The sequence below is a fragment of the Leuciscus leuciscus genome (genome assembly GCF_965113295.1).
Source record: "Leuciscus leuciscus genome assembly, chromosome: 1".
Lineage (NCBI taxonomy): Eukaryota > Metazoa > Chordata > Actinopteri > Cypriniformes > Leuciscidae > Leuciscus > Leuciscus leuciscus.
This window is the reverse complement of record NC_138725.1, coordinates 73,725,572-73,744,316: the sequence shown is the minus strand read 5'-3', so window position 1 is coordinate 73,744,316 and position 18,745 is coordinate 73,725,572. Positions and strand designations below refer to the sequence as shown.

General features: G+C 37.7%; 2 protein-coding genes and 2 long non-coding RNA genes across 22 annotated transcripts in view; 1 reads left to right on the top strand and 3 right to left on the bottom strand.

Annotated features, from left to right (window-relative positions):
* Positions 1-3,822: 3,822 nt before the first annotated feature.
* On the bottom strand, positions 3,823-13,890 carry luc7l3 (LUC7-like 3 pre-mRNA splicing factor). The gene is made up of 11 exons (XM_082186115.1): positions 13,674-13,890; positions 12,433-12,499; positions 12,305-12,344; positions 11,467-11,611; positions 10,472-10,546; positions 10,278-10,382; positions 10,010-10,171; positions 9,382-9,716; positions 8,717-8,892; positions 6,929-7,125; positions 3,823-4,124 (listed from the first exon to the last, which is right to left on the bottom strand). Exons 1-10 carry the CDS (start codon positions 13,770-13,772, stop codon positions 6,962-6,964), a joined length of 1,368 nt encoding a protein of 455 aa, XP_082042241.1. The 5' UTR covers positions 13,773-13,890; the 3' UTR covers positions 3,823-4,124; positions 6,929-6,961.
* A 1,947-nt stretch (positions 13,891-15,837) lies between these two features.
* Positions 15,838-17,478, bottom strand: LOC309512597. The gene is made up of 2 exons (XR_014211100.1): positions 16,689-17,478; positions 15,838-16,008 (listed from the first exon to the last, which is right to left on the bottom strand). It is a non-coding gene; the product is annotated as an uncharacterized lncRNA (long non-coding RNA).
* On the top strand, positions 17,476-18,320 carry LOC309512604. Its single transcript, XR_014211101.1, has 4 exons — positions 17,476-17,505; positions 17,552-17,705; positions 18,059-18,107; positions 18,185-18,320. It is a non-coding gene; the product is annotated as an uncharacterized lncRNA (long non-coding RNA).
* The window catches only part of LOC309509929 (uncharacterized protein), a 66,102-nt gene continuing 65,347 nt past the window's right edge, over positions 17,991-18,745 (bottom strand). For all 19 annotated transcript variants that reach the window (XM_082184923.1, XM_082184935.1, XM_082184933.1 and 16 more), the window contains one exon: positions 17,991-18,733. In XM_082184923.1, coding sequence (XP_082041049.1) covers positions 18,177-18,733 — 557 coding nt within the window. In that variant the 3' untranslated portion in view covers positions 17,991-18,176. The remainder of the gene's footprint in view (positions 18,734-18,745) is intronic.

Here is an 18,745-nt window from a genome sequence, read left to right as displayed (position 1 = left end):
GTGTGTGTGTGTGTTTGGGTCCCGTTTGAAAAGTTAAGCGCTACTATACTATACTGACGTCATGAGGGCGTTTGGGAACTCTAACCGGAAGTCGAATCCTACTATGGTGTGGGTTTAGCTCATGAATATTGGGTTATGTGACTGGACGCACGAGGAGGAATCATCAGTTTGAACACAACACACACTCCTGTGTTCAAGAGGGTGTAGTTGTAGTGGGAAAAAAGAGCCAAGCCAAAAAAAATAAGAAATATTTACTGGTATTTTAATGACTTAATCTCAAATCACTGGTCAGGAAATTAACATGAATTGCACAAATACTGTAGGCTACATAAAGTAACTTAGCACGAAATATCATTCTCCTTTGTTTTCTTTAAATGTGTAAGCCATGAGGGTCCATTTGCACACAGCTTTTTACAGGAATTAGAGGCAATGTTGTTCTTCAATGTTTTCAAACAGATGAGTAACGTTAGTTGAAAATTCAGTTTAATGTGAGACCAAAAATTCACTTTAGGGCACAAATCTGGACTCTAGGCAATAATATGAGCCTGATGGACTTGTTCTCAAGCCACTTCTGGGTTGTCTTTGCAATTTGGGGAGGATCATTGTCTTGTTGAAAAATCTGATCATTCCTCTTTAGATAACTTTTCATTTATGGGAAACAAGCCATTCTGCAATATGTTCATGTACTCTAAAGCATGAAATGACCTTTCACAGGGAAGCATCTCACCAATACCAGCAGCTGACTCCTCTTCCTCGAGTTTCATTATGAGATTTATTATAATATTTCTCAGCAGATTTTCTCAGCAGTCACTGGTCTGGAGCTTCACCATGCAACTCGTGTTTCATTGTGATTCATCACACACACCACTTCCCATATTCTGACAAAAACTCCATTCTGTCTTTGACGTTTCTCTGAAACAGTAGTTAAGTTGTGAATTTGCTTACATTCGGGTAATTTCCTGGTCAATAACTCGTGGTTAAGACCATTAAAAGCTTGGCCCATTTTATTTCCCCAAGACTGTACAACATTAAATTATGAGCGCAAACTTCGCCACAGCAGAGACCTTACTATTTTGTAGTATAATCACTCAAATGATTGACATACTCAATTATAATATAAATACATACAGTAGATATGCTTTATGCCATTAGTACCTTCACCATATGTGAAAACAAGGGGACAGACGGAAGATCTGAAGTGAGGTGTCCAACTTTCCCAAGAGGAAAAGGGAAGGGTGGGAGAGGATTTCCCTTGCCCGGGTGTGAAGGGACTCAACAACGTAAAATATGCCATCTCTCTGCTTTCTCATAATATTAGCTCATTCTTCAAGTATTTGTGTGTATAACTTCCACACGCCCCGTTTTAATCCCACATAGCAGAGATCTGAGGTGTCCTCCATCTAGCGGCAGACGCTGTAACTCCCATGGGATGGTCCGTTTCCTCCTGCAAGGGGCGCTTTGAACCTCAGAAAACCAATCAATTCTCCACTGGACAGCATTCAAATACCCACAGGTGTTTCTCTTACTGAAGGTATGTGTACACTGAAATCATTCATTCATTTAGGGCTATTAATTCAATACCAAATTCAAGTCATTTACAGGTCAAGTTATTTTAATAAAACCCCTAAGTAAACACGAACGACTGTGATTGGTCCACCCTTTTACAGCACTAAGAAGAGTAATGCGTGACAAAGGTGTACGACGTCATTGAACTGCGTGATTAAGCGTGATTTAAGATCGCACATAATAATTACATTATTATAAATGACACGTGCTTCTTTTTAAACTATCCCCAAAATGCCTTGTAATTTGCCCGGCTTACAACACTTAAAGCTTTGGACATCATTCATGTATAAAAAGAGAGCTGTGTACATGTACACTATGGACTATACTGGGACACCTGACATCACACCAACAGGGACTGTGATGACATCACATTCTAAATACACAGACATTATTATGGAGTTGGTCCCCCTTTGCAGCTCTTCTGGGAAGGCTTTACATGAGATTTTGGAGTGTTTTTGTGGCAATTTTTGCCCATTCATTCAGTAGAGCGTTTGTGAGGTCAGGCACTGATGTTGGACGAGAAGGACTGGCTCACAATCTCTATTCCAGTTCATCCCAAAGGTGTTGGATGGGGTTGAGCGGGCCAGTCAAGCTCTTCCACACCAAACTCATCCAAACATGTCTTTACGGACCCTGCTTTGTCTTTTATTTTTTGGAAACAGCATTGTTGGAAACCACAAAGTTGGAAACAGCATTGTCCAAAATGAAGTGAGGGGCCAAGCCCAATCCCTGAAAATCAGCCCCGCACCATTATCCCTCCTCCACCAACCTTTACATTCTCCTGGCATCCGCCAAATCCAGACCCACCCATCAGAGTAAACGCAGACTGCATGGCTAGGAGTTTGATTTTACACTCCTGTGGCGATGGGTCTGATTGAAACGCCTCCATTCAATAATTAATAGGTGTGTCCCAATACTTTTGTCCATGTAGTGTATCTTTGACTCATAGTCAGGAACCCAAAAAAGTACTCACTTTCTGTTATGAGCCGCTTGGTGGCTCATTTTTTCATTATTTGTTTAGTGTAAAACAAAAGCAGGCTCATTAACTGAACCAGAAAAATTATTTGAGCCATACGGTTTATCATTAAAAACATGTTATACCATGGTCTGGGTGAATACTCGATTCTGATTGGCTGCAGGGTGTCCATTAAAAAGTGATAGAGGACACCTAGTAAAGGAGTTCTGGTGAAACTGACTGTTTACCGTTCGAAATTAATAAATAAATGCGCTGGCTACATCAGCTGTGAGTAACCATAGCAACAGGCAGTCAAAGTATCTATACGGACTATAAATATCTCCGGTAGCTAAATAAACCGTCAGGCGTAACCAGGGAAACCAAGTTATTGTTTGTAAAAACTTTAGATTTCGATTGTAAAACTAATTAAAATATAAACTAATGGTTTAAAAATGTGTTATTTGGCAAGTGACCATGGTATAAGCGGGTTAATGCCCGAAGAGGTGTCCATTGTCAGGTATATATGGACTTCGGCAGCGTGCCATTAATACCTGACAATGCACACCTCATCAGGCATTAACCCTTACTTATACCATCACCATCAGATTTTATAATTATTTGTTATTGACACACCAGACCTGCAAACTCTCCACTGGAGAAAAAAAAGGTACTTAGTTCAAATAGTACAAAAAAACATAAGTATTTAATGAATATGGGAAGTCAAAGTGTAGGCTATGTAATCAGATGCTTGTTCAGCCAATACAACAGCACAGAGCGGTTCTGGTTTCTTCCTTTGCTGTGTGAATTTTGACAGAATCACGAGAATGGCTTATTTTAATGTCACTCAACAATGGTCTGTTTCGAAGTGTGTATTTAAACTTCATCTTCAGTTTTGGTGAATTTGGTCGTTCCCCTTCAGACGGCCATCGAGTGAACTGACATGCCTGTCCAGGTAAGCTTCAAATCACATTCAGAGCACTGAAGAACATCTCTACTGTTGAAGGATGTTCTTGCAGATGTGCGGTCCCACGTAACTCCCATGGCATTGGAGAAAAATCAGACGCCAGCATTTTTTTTTCTTAGTTTTTATTCAAGACAAATACAGGTTTTAAAACGGGAACAAAAATGAAAACACTTCACTAAACTAAAATCGTATAAAGATTTGGGATTTGAGCATACAGAGGGAAAATTAAGAGATAAAGCAGTGTAGAGACCCTTTAAGGCTTCCAGTCAAAATACTGAACTAAACCCGATCTTCAATATTTCCAACGTGTAAATTGAGAGCGGACTGTACAGAGCAAAACATGCCACAAAGTATTTTATTCATTCTGAATGCATACTAACAGAAATAATGGTGGACTTTGCATGTGCATCTATGCCAGCGTATATAGCAGTAAGACCAAAGAAAACCAAACAAACATAATAAAATGAACACGGAAGGTCCTGTGGAAACGCTGAAAAAGGGCTACAGAACCATTTTTTTACATTTACAGCTTTATCATATAGGCCACTACATCTGTGGTTCACCTTGTTTTAAAGCAGCGGAGCTGAGTTGTAGGATGGAGGTCTTCAGGTCTTCCTCTTGCAGCTGTTCAAACTCCTCCTGATGTACACAAATGGTCAGAGAGAGCTCGATTAGTGTGTGAAACCACAAACATTTACAGCATTAAGTACATTTCACAAGTTCTGGAAACAAATAAAAAAAGCTCCATTCTTTCATTTAACACAACTTTTTAAAAATGATCAAACCACTTTTTCTTTGTTTGTTTGTTTAAGACAAATTATGTCCTTTTGTCCAATCAGAAATCAATCAATTTGATCACTTTTATTAACATTCTCTTTATTTCTATCCTCTTATCAATTATGTAAGTCTTCATATTGTACATAGCAGCAGTGATAGCAACTGCTCAGCTGTAAGTAAAATGATTGAAGGTAAGCACACAAATAAAACCATGAAATATTGAAAGAATTGATATCCCCTCGTCTATACGGCCAGACTTTGACATTAAGGAGGCTGATCTCGTTCTGAAAGCATGCACTGCTATCTTAAGGACAACACAGGTTGGGAATTTAAACAAAACACGAGAGAGAAAGTAAAAGTTTACTTAAAAAAGACACCTGCATTAAAACAAGCTAATTAATACTAGGGCTGAGAGATATAGCCAATATGGCCCAATAGACTCAGCGGCAGATTAAAATTAAACGCCACTCTGAATAACGCAACAATTTTAGTGCTTTTTGCCATTTTCTCTAAAAAACCAGTAGCAAAAAGGTTTGGCATGTTTGATTTATTCCATTTCAAAATAGGAAAATGATGAAAATTGGTACACTTGTAGTGATGGTAATGAAGAGCAATCTAACCAACTTTTGGGTCTCTAGGACCAACTCTATAGCGCCACCACCAGTTCAAAAATTGCCATTGGAAATGGTTATAATTGGAATTCAAAACTATGATTCAACATAAGTAGGTAAATATTACTGTTTATTTCTGTGTATTGTTATATACACATGACAAATATTTGTATTAATTTTTGATTTTATTATTTTATTGATTTTTAACCTTACGATGGTGGATTGGCTGAAATGTCGGTTCTACTAACTAAAAAAAATACTTCCTTTAAACCGTTTGAGAGTACTTCGAATATCATCAGCTATGTTTCCAACGTTTAGATTTGTATGCAGACGGGGGGGAAAACCCCACGCTGAATCGAAACGCCAAGATTAGAAGAGAATCGAAATGCGCATAAATTAAAAGAAAAAGCGCATTAAAAATGTATTTGCTCAATTGAGGCAGAATTTAACCAGATAAGACGGTATGCGCATATAAACTACGATGGAAAGACATTTCCCAAATAAATCCATCGATCCGCAACAACAACAAAAACTTGCATGACACTGCCTCAACATTGATTGGATAACTGGAGTAACCAGTGAACCAATCGCATCACAGCTTCTCAGATGTTGGTTAGGTTATACTAAAATGCCTGAGCCAAAGTCTGTCATCAGAATGATTTGGTTTAATTCCCTCCAGAAGCGTCTCACATGATTGCATTTCCAAACACAAGCGTCTAAACTCAAGAGAACATGGAGGATAAAAGAGCCACAGTTTCTTACTCGATCGCAGCAGCTTCCATTGTTATTACACCAATTTCCCAGGAAGTGATGATTATGTTTCTCTTCAACACTGGGATGGAAACGCTGCTTTATTCGCAAATATTTTAGGCGACATTAAGTTATATTTGCAACTTTGAATGGAAACATAGCGTGTAAGATAAACAGATATAGCCTACGTTTGTCTAGCTATACCGCCCAGCCCTAATTCAAACCTATTACTTCTTTACTAAAACAGGCAAAATGAAAAATAAGCGACACAAACAAGGAGAAAGAACTGTTTTGAGCTTGATCTGGTTTGATAGGTTACAGTGGGATATCAATTGGGCTCATCTGTAAACCTGACACTTTTACATCCACCCGTTTTAGGTGTAGAATAAGCCATTGGTACTTGAAAAACCAACAGAAAGCAAAACTGAGGACAATTAAAACTGGGAAAAAAGAGATATATAGGGTATATAAACATCAAGCTCTGAGACACGTTCACAGGCAACAGCATTCAAATGGATGTGGGTAGTGAAAGGAGTACCTTGGGTGAGTACCTGCATAGATTGACAGTATCCTTGATTTTTAAATGGGCTTTTCATGGGGGTCGCTCACAACACCAACGCTGTGTGAGGTGTGGAAGTCAGCTGCAATAATTCATTAACCCTACACTTCCATCATCCCAAAGCTATCGGATCTCAACTTTAAGAACAGACGGTATTAAAAGTGCAACATATCCATGTAACTCCAACAAAAAAAAAAGAAATATATATATAGATCAGTATTCATTGCAGTTCAATGAACCTCTTATGAACACCTTATAGACATCAGATGGTAAAATGCTGTGTGTTTATGCATGTACTGTACATACATATGAGCACACAATCATTTTGTAAGTGCAATAGATGTGTAAACAAAGTTATCCACTAGTTTAATCTTACTGCGAGCATAGAGTAAAACAGGTTGAGGTAGTAAAGGCAGAGTTAGGAAAAAACTAAAAAAAGGAAAAAAAAAGGGAAAAAAATAAATAAAACACGTAAATTTGGAAGAGAACTTGTCTAAAGAGACAGATATATGACCGATACAAAACGAGGTACCTCCAGGCATGTTTTTCAGGGCTACACTGGCCTTTCCCTCTGGGTTTGTTTCTTTCTACTTTTCTTCCGTTTCATCAGCCTAGTCCCCATCTTCAGTGCATACTTACGATGCACTATTAAAAAACAGGAAGAAAAATCACAGACAGAACTGAAAGAAAAAGGGGGGAAGGGGAGAGGGGGGAGAGACCGGGGCCGGGGAGGACGGTGCACTTACCTGGGGCTGATCTGAGGTCCTATCAGATCAGTTTTAATTGGACTGTGTGTCACCTTCAGAATGTAGCTCTTGGGCGGTGCCGTTCACTTCCGCTTTGGGAGGCTCGGCCTCCATGGGCTCGGGCTTGGAGAGCTCAATTGACCTCTCAACCGAGGCCTTTCTGCTGCTCCGTTTCTCATCCGAGGAGTCCTTGTGCTCTGCGAGAGGAGGCACAACCGCATTAGGTGAACGTACATGGCTCTCTGGGCGATATTCAGAGAAATAGCTTTGGAGAGTTTCAATACATTTTGAAAAGTTTAATTTGTCATGTTCAAGTAAGTCTGCACATTTTCCTTATATTAAAGGGTTAGCTCAGCGAGTCAACATTTACCCACCCTGGTGTTGTTTTAATGCAGTATGCTATTCTTTTTAACCCTTTAAAACTGTGTGTGTCGTCGCCGACACACACCAGCAAGCTGTATTCATTTGACCATAACTCTTCAACCGTTTGCACTATCAAAACCATTCAAATTGCCCGACAGTAGACAACATGTGCTTTTCGGCTTATTACGGTAATTTGTCACAAAATGTCACAAAAAAGACTTGTATATATGTATTATAGTTCATTTTTCAACTTTAAAGTGTTAGTTTCTTTCGTTCATGATTTTTCCTGTTTTTTCTAAATAGAAATCAGTACATTTATTCTCGTTTTTTTTTTTGTGTCTATTTAAATTCTATTTACAAACTCACCACACACAATAATGGTCATTAACTGTAATTTGTTGAAAGCTAATCTTTTTCTGAAAAAGTCTTATATTAAAGGGTTAGCTCAGCGAGTCAACATTTACCCACCCTGGTGTTGTTTTAACACAGTTTGCCGCCCTTTCTTTTTCACACCATAACTTGTTTTTCTCAGCTCTTTTTCACACAGCTTGTGTGCTTTTTCTAGGCGAGTCAGAGTGAACTGCGACACTAATAGAGTCGTGAACTTGTAGCCGTGCGCAGAAGACCAACGGCCAAGGTCAGGATTTTTGTTAAATAATACACTAACATTCGGTTTGTTTTTCACCAAACCCTATAAGTGTACGTCTCAGAACACTTGGAGAATACGGCATGTGTCGCATGGGATCATTCTGTGAAACTTTTGTGTCTTTCACTGATATTATATGGACAAGCGTGAGGAGGACTTTTTTTTCTCCTTTTGTGGTCCAAAAAAAGGCACTTAATTTTCATTTTAGCGTGTTAAGTCATCATTTACTCACCCTGATGTAATATATATTTATATTTAATGTAGTGAAAAACTGTGTAAATATTAAACCTTAAAGGATAATTACTTCATTTCACTTCTTGCATTAAATACTATAACTGGTTAAAGTCAGTCAAAATATTTCCTCCTGTTGAAAGGATAAAACAAAAATGATACAAAAACAAAACGGGTAACACTTTACAATCAGGATTCATTAGTTAACGAACTAAGAATAAACACTTCTACAGCATTTGTTAATCTTAGTTAATGCTTAGTTAATATCAACATTTACTAATACATTATTAAAATCAAAAGTTGTATGTGTTAACATTAATGCACTGAACTAACATGAATAACAGTATTTTTATAACAATGATTAATAAATACTGTAACAAATGTATTGCTATTGGTAGTTCATGTTAGTTAATACATTAGTTAATGTTAACAAAGTAAAACACTAAGTCTTATTTAAAAGCCAACAAACACTCAATGCTCTGATCAAAAACTTTGCAAAAAAAAAAAAAGAAAAGTCTTCAGGAATTAATTATGGTTGAATGCCAGACCTTTGTCCTTAGAGGATTTGTCCTTGTCTCGGTCTCCTCTGTCCTTTTCTCTGTCTCTGCTGCGGTGCCGGTGGCTCTTGCGCTCAGAGCTGCGGGACCTCCTCCTCTCCCTGCTCCGAGAGCGGCGCTTCCTGTCCGAGCGTTCCCGGCTGCGCCTCCTCTCTCGGTCCCGGCTCCTGCACACATCATCAGCACAACTTTAACCAACGAGATCTCAACTGGCACAACAGGGGAACGATAGATACAGTAAAGTACGTTCAACCAGTATTATTACTGTTAAAACAAACTATAAAAACCATTTTCGAAATTTCATTTTCTGAAGTAAAGCTAAAATATTATTTAAAAAAAAAACTAAAGTTATACAATTAAACTAATCAAATTAAAATGACTAAAAAGAAAATGCTAAATAATGTTGTTGTTTTTTTTAAAAGTAAACTTTTTCAAAAAGTAAAATTGCAAAAGCACACACAAAAAAAAGATAAATAAAAATATTTGGGAAAAAAAGTATACTTAAAATGGCAAATGCACAAACATGACTAAATCTTCAAAATTAAAACAATAAAGCCGAATAGTAATAAATGCTATAATAAGATATAAATTTGGCATTTTAACAAACAAATCTATGCTGATCAGCTCAGCTGGAGTATATTGTGAGAGTTGCGCACCTGCTGCGCTTCCTGTCGCGCTCCTTACTCCTGGACCTCCTCCTGTCTCGAGAGCGGCTCCTGCGGCGGTCCGACGCTCGGCTGGAGTGTCTGCTGTTGGAGTGACTCCTCCTGCTGCGCCGGTCCCGCTCACGTTCCCTGTCCCGTTCCCTCTCCCGCTCGCGTTCCCTCTCTTTCTCACGCTCTCTCTCCTTCTCCTTTTCTCGCTCTTTCTCCTTCTCTTCCTCCTCTTTGCGTTTTTTCTCGCGTTCCTCCCTTTCGCGCTCCCGGTCCTCCTTCTCCTTCTTCCCTCGGTCCTCCTTCTCCGGGTCCTCTGAGCGCCGGCGCAGCTTTTCCTGTGGGATCAAACAAGAAAACCATAGTGTTATCAGTCCATCCAAAAACATGCATTACCACACTGTTGCTTTCTTATAATGTTTTCTTCAAATTGTGTTTTATGATTTAAAAGTACACTATACAACTTTTCTTTGTACACAATACATCAATCCTTCTATATTTTAGACCTGCCGGGATGGTTTTCGCGGGAAATTGCGCACATGTCATTTTGAAAGCCAAAATCACGACAAAAATAACTATAATGTGAAGTACAGGAAAGTACTCTAATTCACAAGCTTGACCATCAACAAACCTTCAGTTCCTCCACTGTGGATTTGATCTTGGCGTATCCCATGTGCTGCTTGCCCATCAGATGATCGTCCACTCTGGACTGAGCGTCACCGACTATGAGGAAAGCGCCACACACTTCACACACCTCCATCTGCTTCTCCTGAGCCGCAAAGCTCTCAATCGTCTGACAAACGAGAAAACAGGTCAGTGCCAAAACACACTCGAGTGAAAGCTCGTGATGTAAGTGTGTGTTCTGCACTTAAACACAAGAGGAGAAAGCTGTAACTCACTGAAGGATTGGAGCTGAGCTCCTCCCGCTCTTCCTTCAGCTGCTCCACCAGCTTCATCATGCCCTGCGCCTCCTCCACGCGACCCTCCGAGCCCAGCTCCTCGATCTGAACACACACACACACACGGTTACATCTCAGAGCCGCTTCAACACAGTCATGTTCACTCCTCAGCTGATGAGGCTCAGAACCAGTACCTGAAGAACAAGCTCTTCAATCTTCTCCGTGAGGACCTGCGCCTTCTCCTCGTTCTTCCCAGTTGGACCCGGCACCTACAAATCAGAGTCTGAAGTGAGTCGGGTTTGAAGAACAGGGTACAAACGAAGTGGCCTTAAAGAGTATAAACAAGGAGAGCAGAAAAGCACTGCAAAATCTGTATCCCAGTGATCTTTGGATATAGGGATAATTCACTCATCGATACGTTTTTATGGTCTTTTTACTTTAGAGTATTACAAAATCTGCATATAAGAGTATCATAACACACAAAAAAATAAATTTGATTTGTTCAAATTCAGTTTCATTCTTTCTCCAAAATCTGTTTTCTCCATTTAAATTGTCTTGTATTCTATTTTATTGGCCATTTTAATTTTAAGTAATGAAAAGGTGTATCTAATTAATCAATTTCATGAATCTTATGCAATTACAAGGTTATGAAAAAAAATGTTTTCCCAAATTTTGTGTTTTGGTTTTTATTTTTTTGAACACCATTTTAATGGTTTCATTAAATTGTAATAATTAAAAAGCATGCCAAATGATCAATTGAACTTATTTAATGATTTAACAATAAAAAACTAAACAATAGAAATTAAATATGAAGTGTTTATTCTTTCAGAAATTCTGTGTTCTCAGTTTAAATTTGGCTGGATTTATGATTTAATAAAAATAAATAAAAAAATAAAATGTTTGAATCAAATGAAGGCATAAACATTATCAACTTAATCTTTTTTGTTTTAATTTTATTATTGTTATTACTATGTGTTAATACATTGAGGAGATTTTCTCAATGTTCTTTCTCAATTCCAGATTTTCAAATAGTTGTATCTCGGCCAAATATTGTTCTATCCTAACAAACCATACATCAATGGAAAGCTTATTTATTCAGACTGTGTATAAATCTCAATTTCAGAAATTTGACCCATGTGACTGGTTTTGAGGTTTCCAGGGTCACATGTTCAAGACATAAAAGCGTTACCCCTGAGTTCTGCTGGGCTTGTGAGAGGGCTAGACGTGCGTGGCCCCTCCGGATCCTGCGCTCCACCTCGGCCAGGAGACTCTGCAGGTACCGCAGGAAGTCCCGCTCGTATCCCTCCTTCATGAAGCGGGAGCTCTTCTCATACCTGAGACATCAGGAGTCACGCTTTACAAACACTGAAGATGCACAACTGCACACGGGTCACGAATGTGTCCAGATCACATTTAATATAATTTATCACCATTCATTTGGGGAGGTGAAATTTTGGCTTTAAAACATTTATAACATTTTAAAAAGAGCAATTCTTATACGGAAAAAATAAGGAAAATAAGGAAAAATATAAATTGTGTAGGCTAACAATTTACAATAAGGTTCATTGGTTAACATGAACTAAGAATTAACAACACTTATATAGCATTTATTAATCTTAGTTGATATTAATTTCAGCATTTACTAATACATTGAATCAAAAGTTGTATTTGTTAACATTAGTTAATACACCATGAACAGCTGTATTTTTATTAACTCATTAACAAAGATTAATACATACTGTAATGTATTGCTCATTGTCTGTTCATGTTATTTAATACATTAGCAAATGTTAACTAATGTAAAGTGTTACCATTATATAAAATGTAATTAATGCTGACATTTTTACCCGCATGTTTCCAGCACTGAGAAGCAACACTGAGAATAATTACAATAATGTGATTTGTTTTTATGTATTTTAGTAACAGGAATCGGTGAAGGTCCTAAAAAGGCTTTATATTCTTCCCATATGATTTGATGTGATCCGGACATGTGATTTCCATGACATTCACACAGAGTTTTAACTTACACTTTCCTCAAGTTTTCATCATGGATTTTTTCACAAGGACCTAAAAAAAAAAAAAATCAATAACGATTCATTACAACGTGGACGTCAAGAGTAACACCAGATGATTGTGTTTCAGAAGCCGATCTTACCCAAGTCTGAGCGTGTGTTTGTGAAGAGTTCAGCAGGGCAAAAGCCACACAGGTAATACTTGCAGACCTGCAGGAAAACACTCATAGGTTACTCAAGATCTGTACATTCATGTGGGTTATTACATTAGAAAAATGACATTGACATTATAAGATGAAGGCATGAGCTTTGCTGGAGGTGTTGAGATTGTCATTCATTATGTAAATTCACGTGTCGAACTCTCACAAGTCTGAATCTTTTGTAATTACTTCAAATCTTACATATATATATATTAAAAACTGTACTTGCATAGCCTACCACGTATTATGAAATAAAAGGCCATTTAAGTGTACTTGAAGAGAGACACTCATGAGTCATGACTGTTTAACACTTAAATGCACTTTTAAGTACTTTGAACAATGTGAAATTAAAAGTGTAAGTACATTAAGTTATTCTGTTTAGAAAAAGCTTTTTATTTTAATGTGTTGAATAACATAAAAGCACATGTAAAGTACTTTTAATTTTAACTGTAGTGTGTAATTTGATATATTTAAAGTAACATTTTAATACATTTTAACTTGCTTGCACATAACGTGCAAAGTTGACATTAAATTACATTCAGGTCGCACTCTTAAAGTACTTAAGTGGTTTTAAAAGTATGCTTAAGTGTACTTTTCCAAAAAGACTCAAAGCTAAAACATCAAAAATAATGCAGTTTTATATGATTTCACAGTAGCAACAATAACTGCAGTATATTTTAAGCGAGTGGAGCAAAACTCAGCCTCCAAATGTGTGTATACACATCAGTCGCTCGCAACTATTAAAGGTTAAAGTGAACAACTGACAGGGTTCCCTAAATAGTGAACAGCATTAACTGAGAGACTTTTGTCCTTGATAACTGAAACTGAATCGAATTGCAAGCTTGTGAATCGAAACGAATCGTGAGATGTGTGTCAATAATACCCAGCATTACTAATAGTTACACGTAAAAGTTTGAGCGTTAATAACAGTGATTTGTCTTGGCAAACACTGTAGATGAAGGCGGGACGCTGCGCGCGCATGTGTTCAACAATGAGACACGAGCCTCGCGCGCTGCTAACTGACCCAAACACCCGAGACCAACTAGCGAACCAGCCATCGCTCAGATCAGTTTATATACAAACTAACACACATACACACGTTTACTAAGTGGTTTAGTGCCCTACAGAGCTGTGTGTGTGTAATAAATGAATCGCGGCCGCTGTTTAGCCGTCATCTCACTTACAGTCTCATCATCCCAGCGTACATTACAGCGCTTCTCATCCGGAGCCAAGTTCCGGTCCCGGCCCATTAACTCATCGAGTAACTGGGCTGCGGAAAGCATCGTGCCTCGGCTCTGGTTCTGATCCACTAGAAGAGAGTTGTATTATTCATTTACAGGATAACGAACGCCGCGTCCCCTGCTCTCTGATCTCCACAACAAAATGGCAGATCAGCAGCACGCAGCGGAAGTTACCCATAATCCACCGCGAGGAACAGTCGTTAGTGCGCCATCTAGCGCTCGGGATGACGAGACGTTTCAAATTAATACAGGAGCAAAAAAGACAAAATCATGCATAGAAAAATAAAATATACTGGCCAGAAAAAAAAAAAAGAACACAGATTTCTATATAGTGAATTTATTTTTCGATTGTCATAGTATACATTACAGTTCAAAAGTTTTGGTCAAGAAAAGTGTATTATTCACAAAGTGCATTTATAACTTTTCTTTTTAAAAAGTATTCATTTTTCCAGAATGGATGCATTAAACTGATCAAAACAGACACCAAAAATCTTTTACAATGTTACAAAAAAAATCGCTGTTTCCACAAAAATATGAAGTAACATGACTGTAATAATAAATGTTTCTTGATCATCAAATTATCATATTATAATGATTTCTGAAGGATCATCTGAAGACTGGAGTAATGATGCTGGAAACTCAGCTCTGATCACAGGAATAAATTACATTTGACAATATATTCACATAGAAAACTGTTATTTAAAATTGTAATAATATTTCACAATATACAGTCGTGCTCATAATTAATCATACCCCTGGTAAATATGATCAAAAATGGCTGTAAAAAATAAATATGCATCGTTTATCCTTTTGATCTTTCATTCAAAAAATTCGTGAGCTTAGAATTATAAGGTTCTATCTCCACTTTTGGTCGAAATTGAGTTTTTGACATAATCTGATCGTGTTTATTAATGCCTGTGTGGTGTTATTTTTGTAAAAAAATAAAAATAAATTGTTAGTAGTTATTAATAATTAATCAAATAAAAAGGTTCCATCTCACAAAAACATAAACCGAGTTGGGATTATAAGGTTCTATCTCCAGCAGATTCAATATCCAATCAAAATCAAAAATCCAATCAAGCTGTGTGCTTGTATTATAAATATATAAATTGATTAAAATCAATGGTTATATACATTTATTCTTTGAAATGTGGGGTTTTATTTGTAAAAGTGGAGATAGAACCTTATAATTCCAAACAGAATCAGAGCTCTCAGAATTATAAGGTTCTATCTCCATTTGGGCCATCTTAAAAAGTCCCATTTCCAAATGTGCCAGGATTTTGATATTCTATCCTCAAAGTACCTGTAGGGTGATGGTCTTGTTGAGCTATAATAGTAGATTATACTACATAACAGTTTTGCCAGCTGGGATGTAAAAACTTTGATGCTCAATATCTCAGAACTACCCTAAACGGAGATAGAACCTTATAATTCTAAGATCACGAATTGGCAAAAATCTAACCTTTCATTGAAGTAAAAGAATAATTGAAAGTATGGGGTAAATCACATTATGAAATAAATGTTTTTCTCCAAAACACGTTGGCCACAATTATACATACCCCTCGAATTTTTTATGAATAAAATATCTCTGAAGTATATTCCCATTAATATTTACCTTTTTTCAGCACACCAGGGTGACTAGGAACATGCAATTGTCCAGCTATGACTTCTTGTTTCACAGGAGTTTAAATATGAGGAAACACAAAGGCCAAATTCCCTTAATCATCAATCACAATGAGTAAAACAAAAGATTATAGTTCTGATGTGCAGCAAAAGATTGTTGAACTTCACAAAATAGAAAGTGGCTGTAAGAAAATATCTAAAGAATTGAAAATCTTCATTTTAAACATCAGGGCAATAATTAAGAAGTTATAATCAACTAAAGATGTTACGAATCTGCCAGGAAGAGGACAGGTGTGTCTATACTGTCTTAATGGACGGTGAGGAGGAACGTTTGAGTGGCCAAAGACTCTCCAAGGATCACAGATGGAGAATTGCAGAGATTAGTTGAGTCTTTGGGGTCAGAAAGCCTATTGCTCAGGAGCAAAAAAGACAAAGGGATGCATAGAAAAAATTAAATATCCTGGCCAGAAACAAAGAACACAGATTTCTGTAAAGTGAATTTATTTTATGATTATCATAGTATACATTACAGTTCAAAAGTTTTGGTCAAGAAAAGTGTATTATTCACAAAGTGCATTTATATCTTCTTTTTAAAAAGTATATATATATATATTTTTTCAGAATGCATTAAATTGATCAAAACACACAGCAAAATCTTTTACAATTGTTGTAAAGTTTTCTTTTATCGAAGCAGAGACCAGGAGACAGTTGGGTTCACGTTCAAACAGAAGAGTTTCTTTATTTGAGCGCGGCTGCGGTTTCGTCCAACATAATCTAAAGTATATAAATTTACATGGTGTCTTATAGGCATTTTAGGAGGAGGGACTTTTGAAGGTGGAGACAAGTTCAAACAAAGCATGTAAATGAGTATACAGGTTAAGGTAACACCCTAGACTGTGAGGGTCTGGCCAATCCTAATTCAATCAGCATAAGGCTCCAAGAGCCATTTGGGTCCGAAAGCCATTTGCAGAACAAAAGGTGAGATTCTCAGTGAATCATTCGTGTGCTGATCTCATCAGCATAACAGTGATCCAATCAGCCTGACTAGATCGCCCATACATTAACATTATCACAGAGACAAAAGCACAGCTGTACATTGAGCTTACTGGTCAGGAAATGCATAAGGACAAAGGGTGAGGGTGAGAGTCTCAGGAATTGACTCATTTAGAGAAACAGGATTGGCAGGAAATCTCTTGATATAATCATCATAACCGCTGCTAAACTTTCTCAGTTTATATTGGAATCTAAATTAAAACCTCAAATGCTAAAATCAGTATTCTTCACTGTGATGTTATGTAAGGAAGCATATTTGAAATAGATTCTTAAATTTGTAACCCTTCACAATGTTACAAAAAAAAGTATCGCTGTTTCCACAAAAAATATGAAGTAACATGACTGTAATAATAAATGTTTCTTGATCATCAAATCATCATATCATAATGATTTCTGAAGGATCATCTGAAGACTGGAGTAATGATGCTGAAAACTCAGCTTTGATCACATGAATAAATTACATTATACAATATATTCACATAGAAAACTGTTATTTAAAATTGTAATAATATTTCACAATATATATTAGCAAAATATAATTTCTTATTTTCACTTTCATTTCGGGGTGAAAATCTTTTGTGAGATTCACACAATTCAGCATTTGCCTTGAATTTAGATTATATTTATGTATTATACACAAGTTATATGTATATGCATTAAAACAAGTTGAACAGTTTCATGTAAATCAGCTCCGCTCGTCTTCCTCACAGAATCAACAGAGTCAAATATATAATAACATATTTACACAAAGAAACAACAAAAACCCAGAAAACATCCTCTGATATTCTTAATATGATCAACAAGATCTTCAAACCAACATCAATAAACGTTCAGACACACACACACACACACACACACACACACACACACACACACACAGGTATATGTGGTTTATGAGGACAGTGTGTAACCACTGTGGTTTAGAGGGAAACACTCTACAATTAAACATGTTGATCTAACTCTACAATCATGGAGAATAACTAACAGACACAATAAACACACAAAGTGTTGCTGTTGTTGTTTCTTCTCTCGTGTGTGTTTTCTGTGATCAGTGTATAAACTCAGTGAATGTGTGTGTGTCAATCGTGTATGAGTGCGTGTGTGAGTGTGTCAGTCAGTTGTGTGCGTGTGTGTGTGTCTGTCAGTTGTGTGCATGTCAGTCAGTTGTGTGTGTTTGTCTGTGTCAGTCAGTTGTGTGTGTGTGTGTGTGTGTGTGTATGTCTCAGTCAGTCATGTGTGTGTCAGTCAGTCAGTCAGTTAGTTGTTTGTTTGTTTGTTTGTGTGTGTGTGTGTGTGTGTGTAAGTCAGTTGTGTGTGTCAAACTGTTTTCTGTGTGTCGGTCAGTTGTGTGTGTGTGTGTGTGTCTCTGTGTGTGTGTGTGTGTGTGTGTGTGTGTGTAAGTTAGTTGTGTGTGTCAAACTGTTTTCTGTGTGTCGGTCAGTTGTGTGTGTGTCTCTGTGTGTGTGTGTGTCAGTCAGTTGTGTGTGTCAAACTGTTTTCTGTGTGTCGGTCAGTTGTGTGTGTGTGTGTGTGTGTGTCTCTGTGTGTGTGTGTGTGTGTGTGTCAGTCAGTTGTGTGTGTGTGTGTGTGTGTGTGTGTGTGTGCGTCTCTGTGTGTGTGTGTGTGTGTTTGTGTGTGTGTGTGTCGGTCAGTTGTGTGTGTGTGTGTGTGTGTGTGTGTGTGTTAGTCAGTTGTGTGTGTGTGTGTGTGTGTGTGTGTGTGTGTGTTTCCGTCGGTGTGTGTGTTAGTCAGTCAGTCAGTGTGTGTGTGTCAGTCAGTTGTGTGTGTGTGTGTGTGTTTAATGTGACACAGAGACACTGAAGAGTTATAATTAAGTGTAAATCCAGCATAGAGGGGTTCAGTGAATGTGGTGTGTAATGTGTGTAAGTGTGTGAGTGTGTGTGTGTCAGAGACGCTGTAGAAGGACAGAGTGCCGGCCGACACGTCCACACACACTCCTACTCTCTTACAGGATCCTGAACCAGCAGAAACAGCAGTGTAGTTACTATTGTGACGGACAGTGAATCCGTGATCAGAGCAGAACAGACTCCAGGACTTCTGATTATATCCAAACATACAGTCACTCACTCCTTTCCTCTTGATTCCTTTATATGACACTGATATTTCAGCATCTCCACTCCATTCAGCCTCCCAGTAACAGCGTCCAGTCAGACTCTCTCCACACAGAACCTGATGACACCCATCAAATCTCTCTGGATGATCAGGATACGACTGACTCTCTGACACCCACTTCACCTTTCTGTTCTCCTCAGACAGAGCGAGATGAGTGTGTGCTGTGTTTGGATCCAGTGTGAGATCAACGGCATCTGAACACAAGA

Bases quoted from the DNA above. Each gene is read 5' to 3' on its own strand.
- luc7l3 (XM_082186115.1), bottom strand. From the start codon at position 13,772: ATGCTTTCCGCAGCCCAGTTACTCGATGAGTTAATGGGCCGGGACCGG. The intron at 12,500-13,673 runs GTAAGTGAGATG...GTTTTCCTGCAG, and splicing joins TACGCTGGGATGATGAGACT to GTCTGCAAGTATTACCTGTG. The intron at 7,126-8,716 runs GTCTGGCATTCA...CTCCTCTCGCAG, and splicing joins CAAATCCTCTAAGGACAAAG to AGCACAAGGACTCCTCGGAT.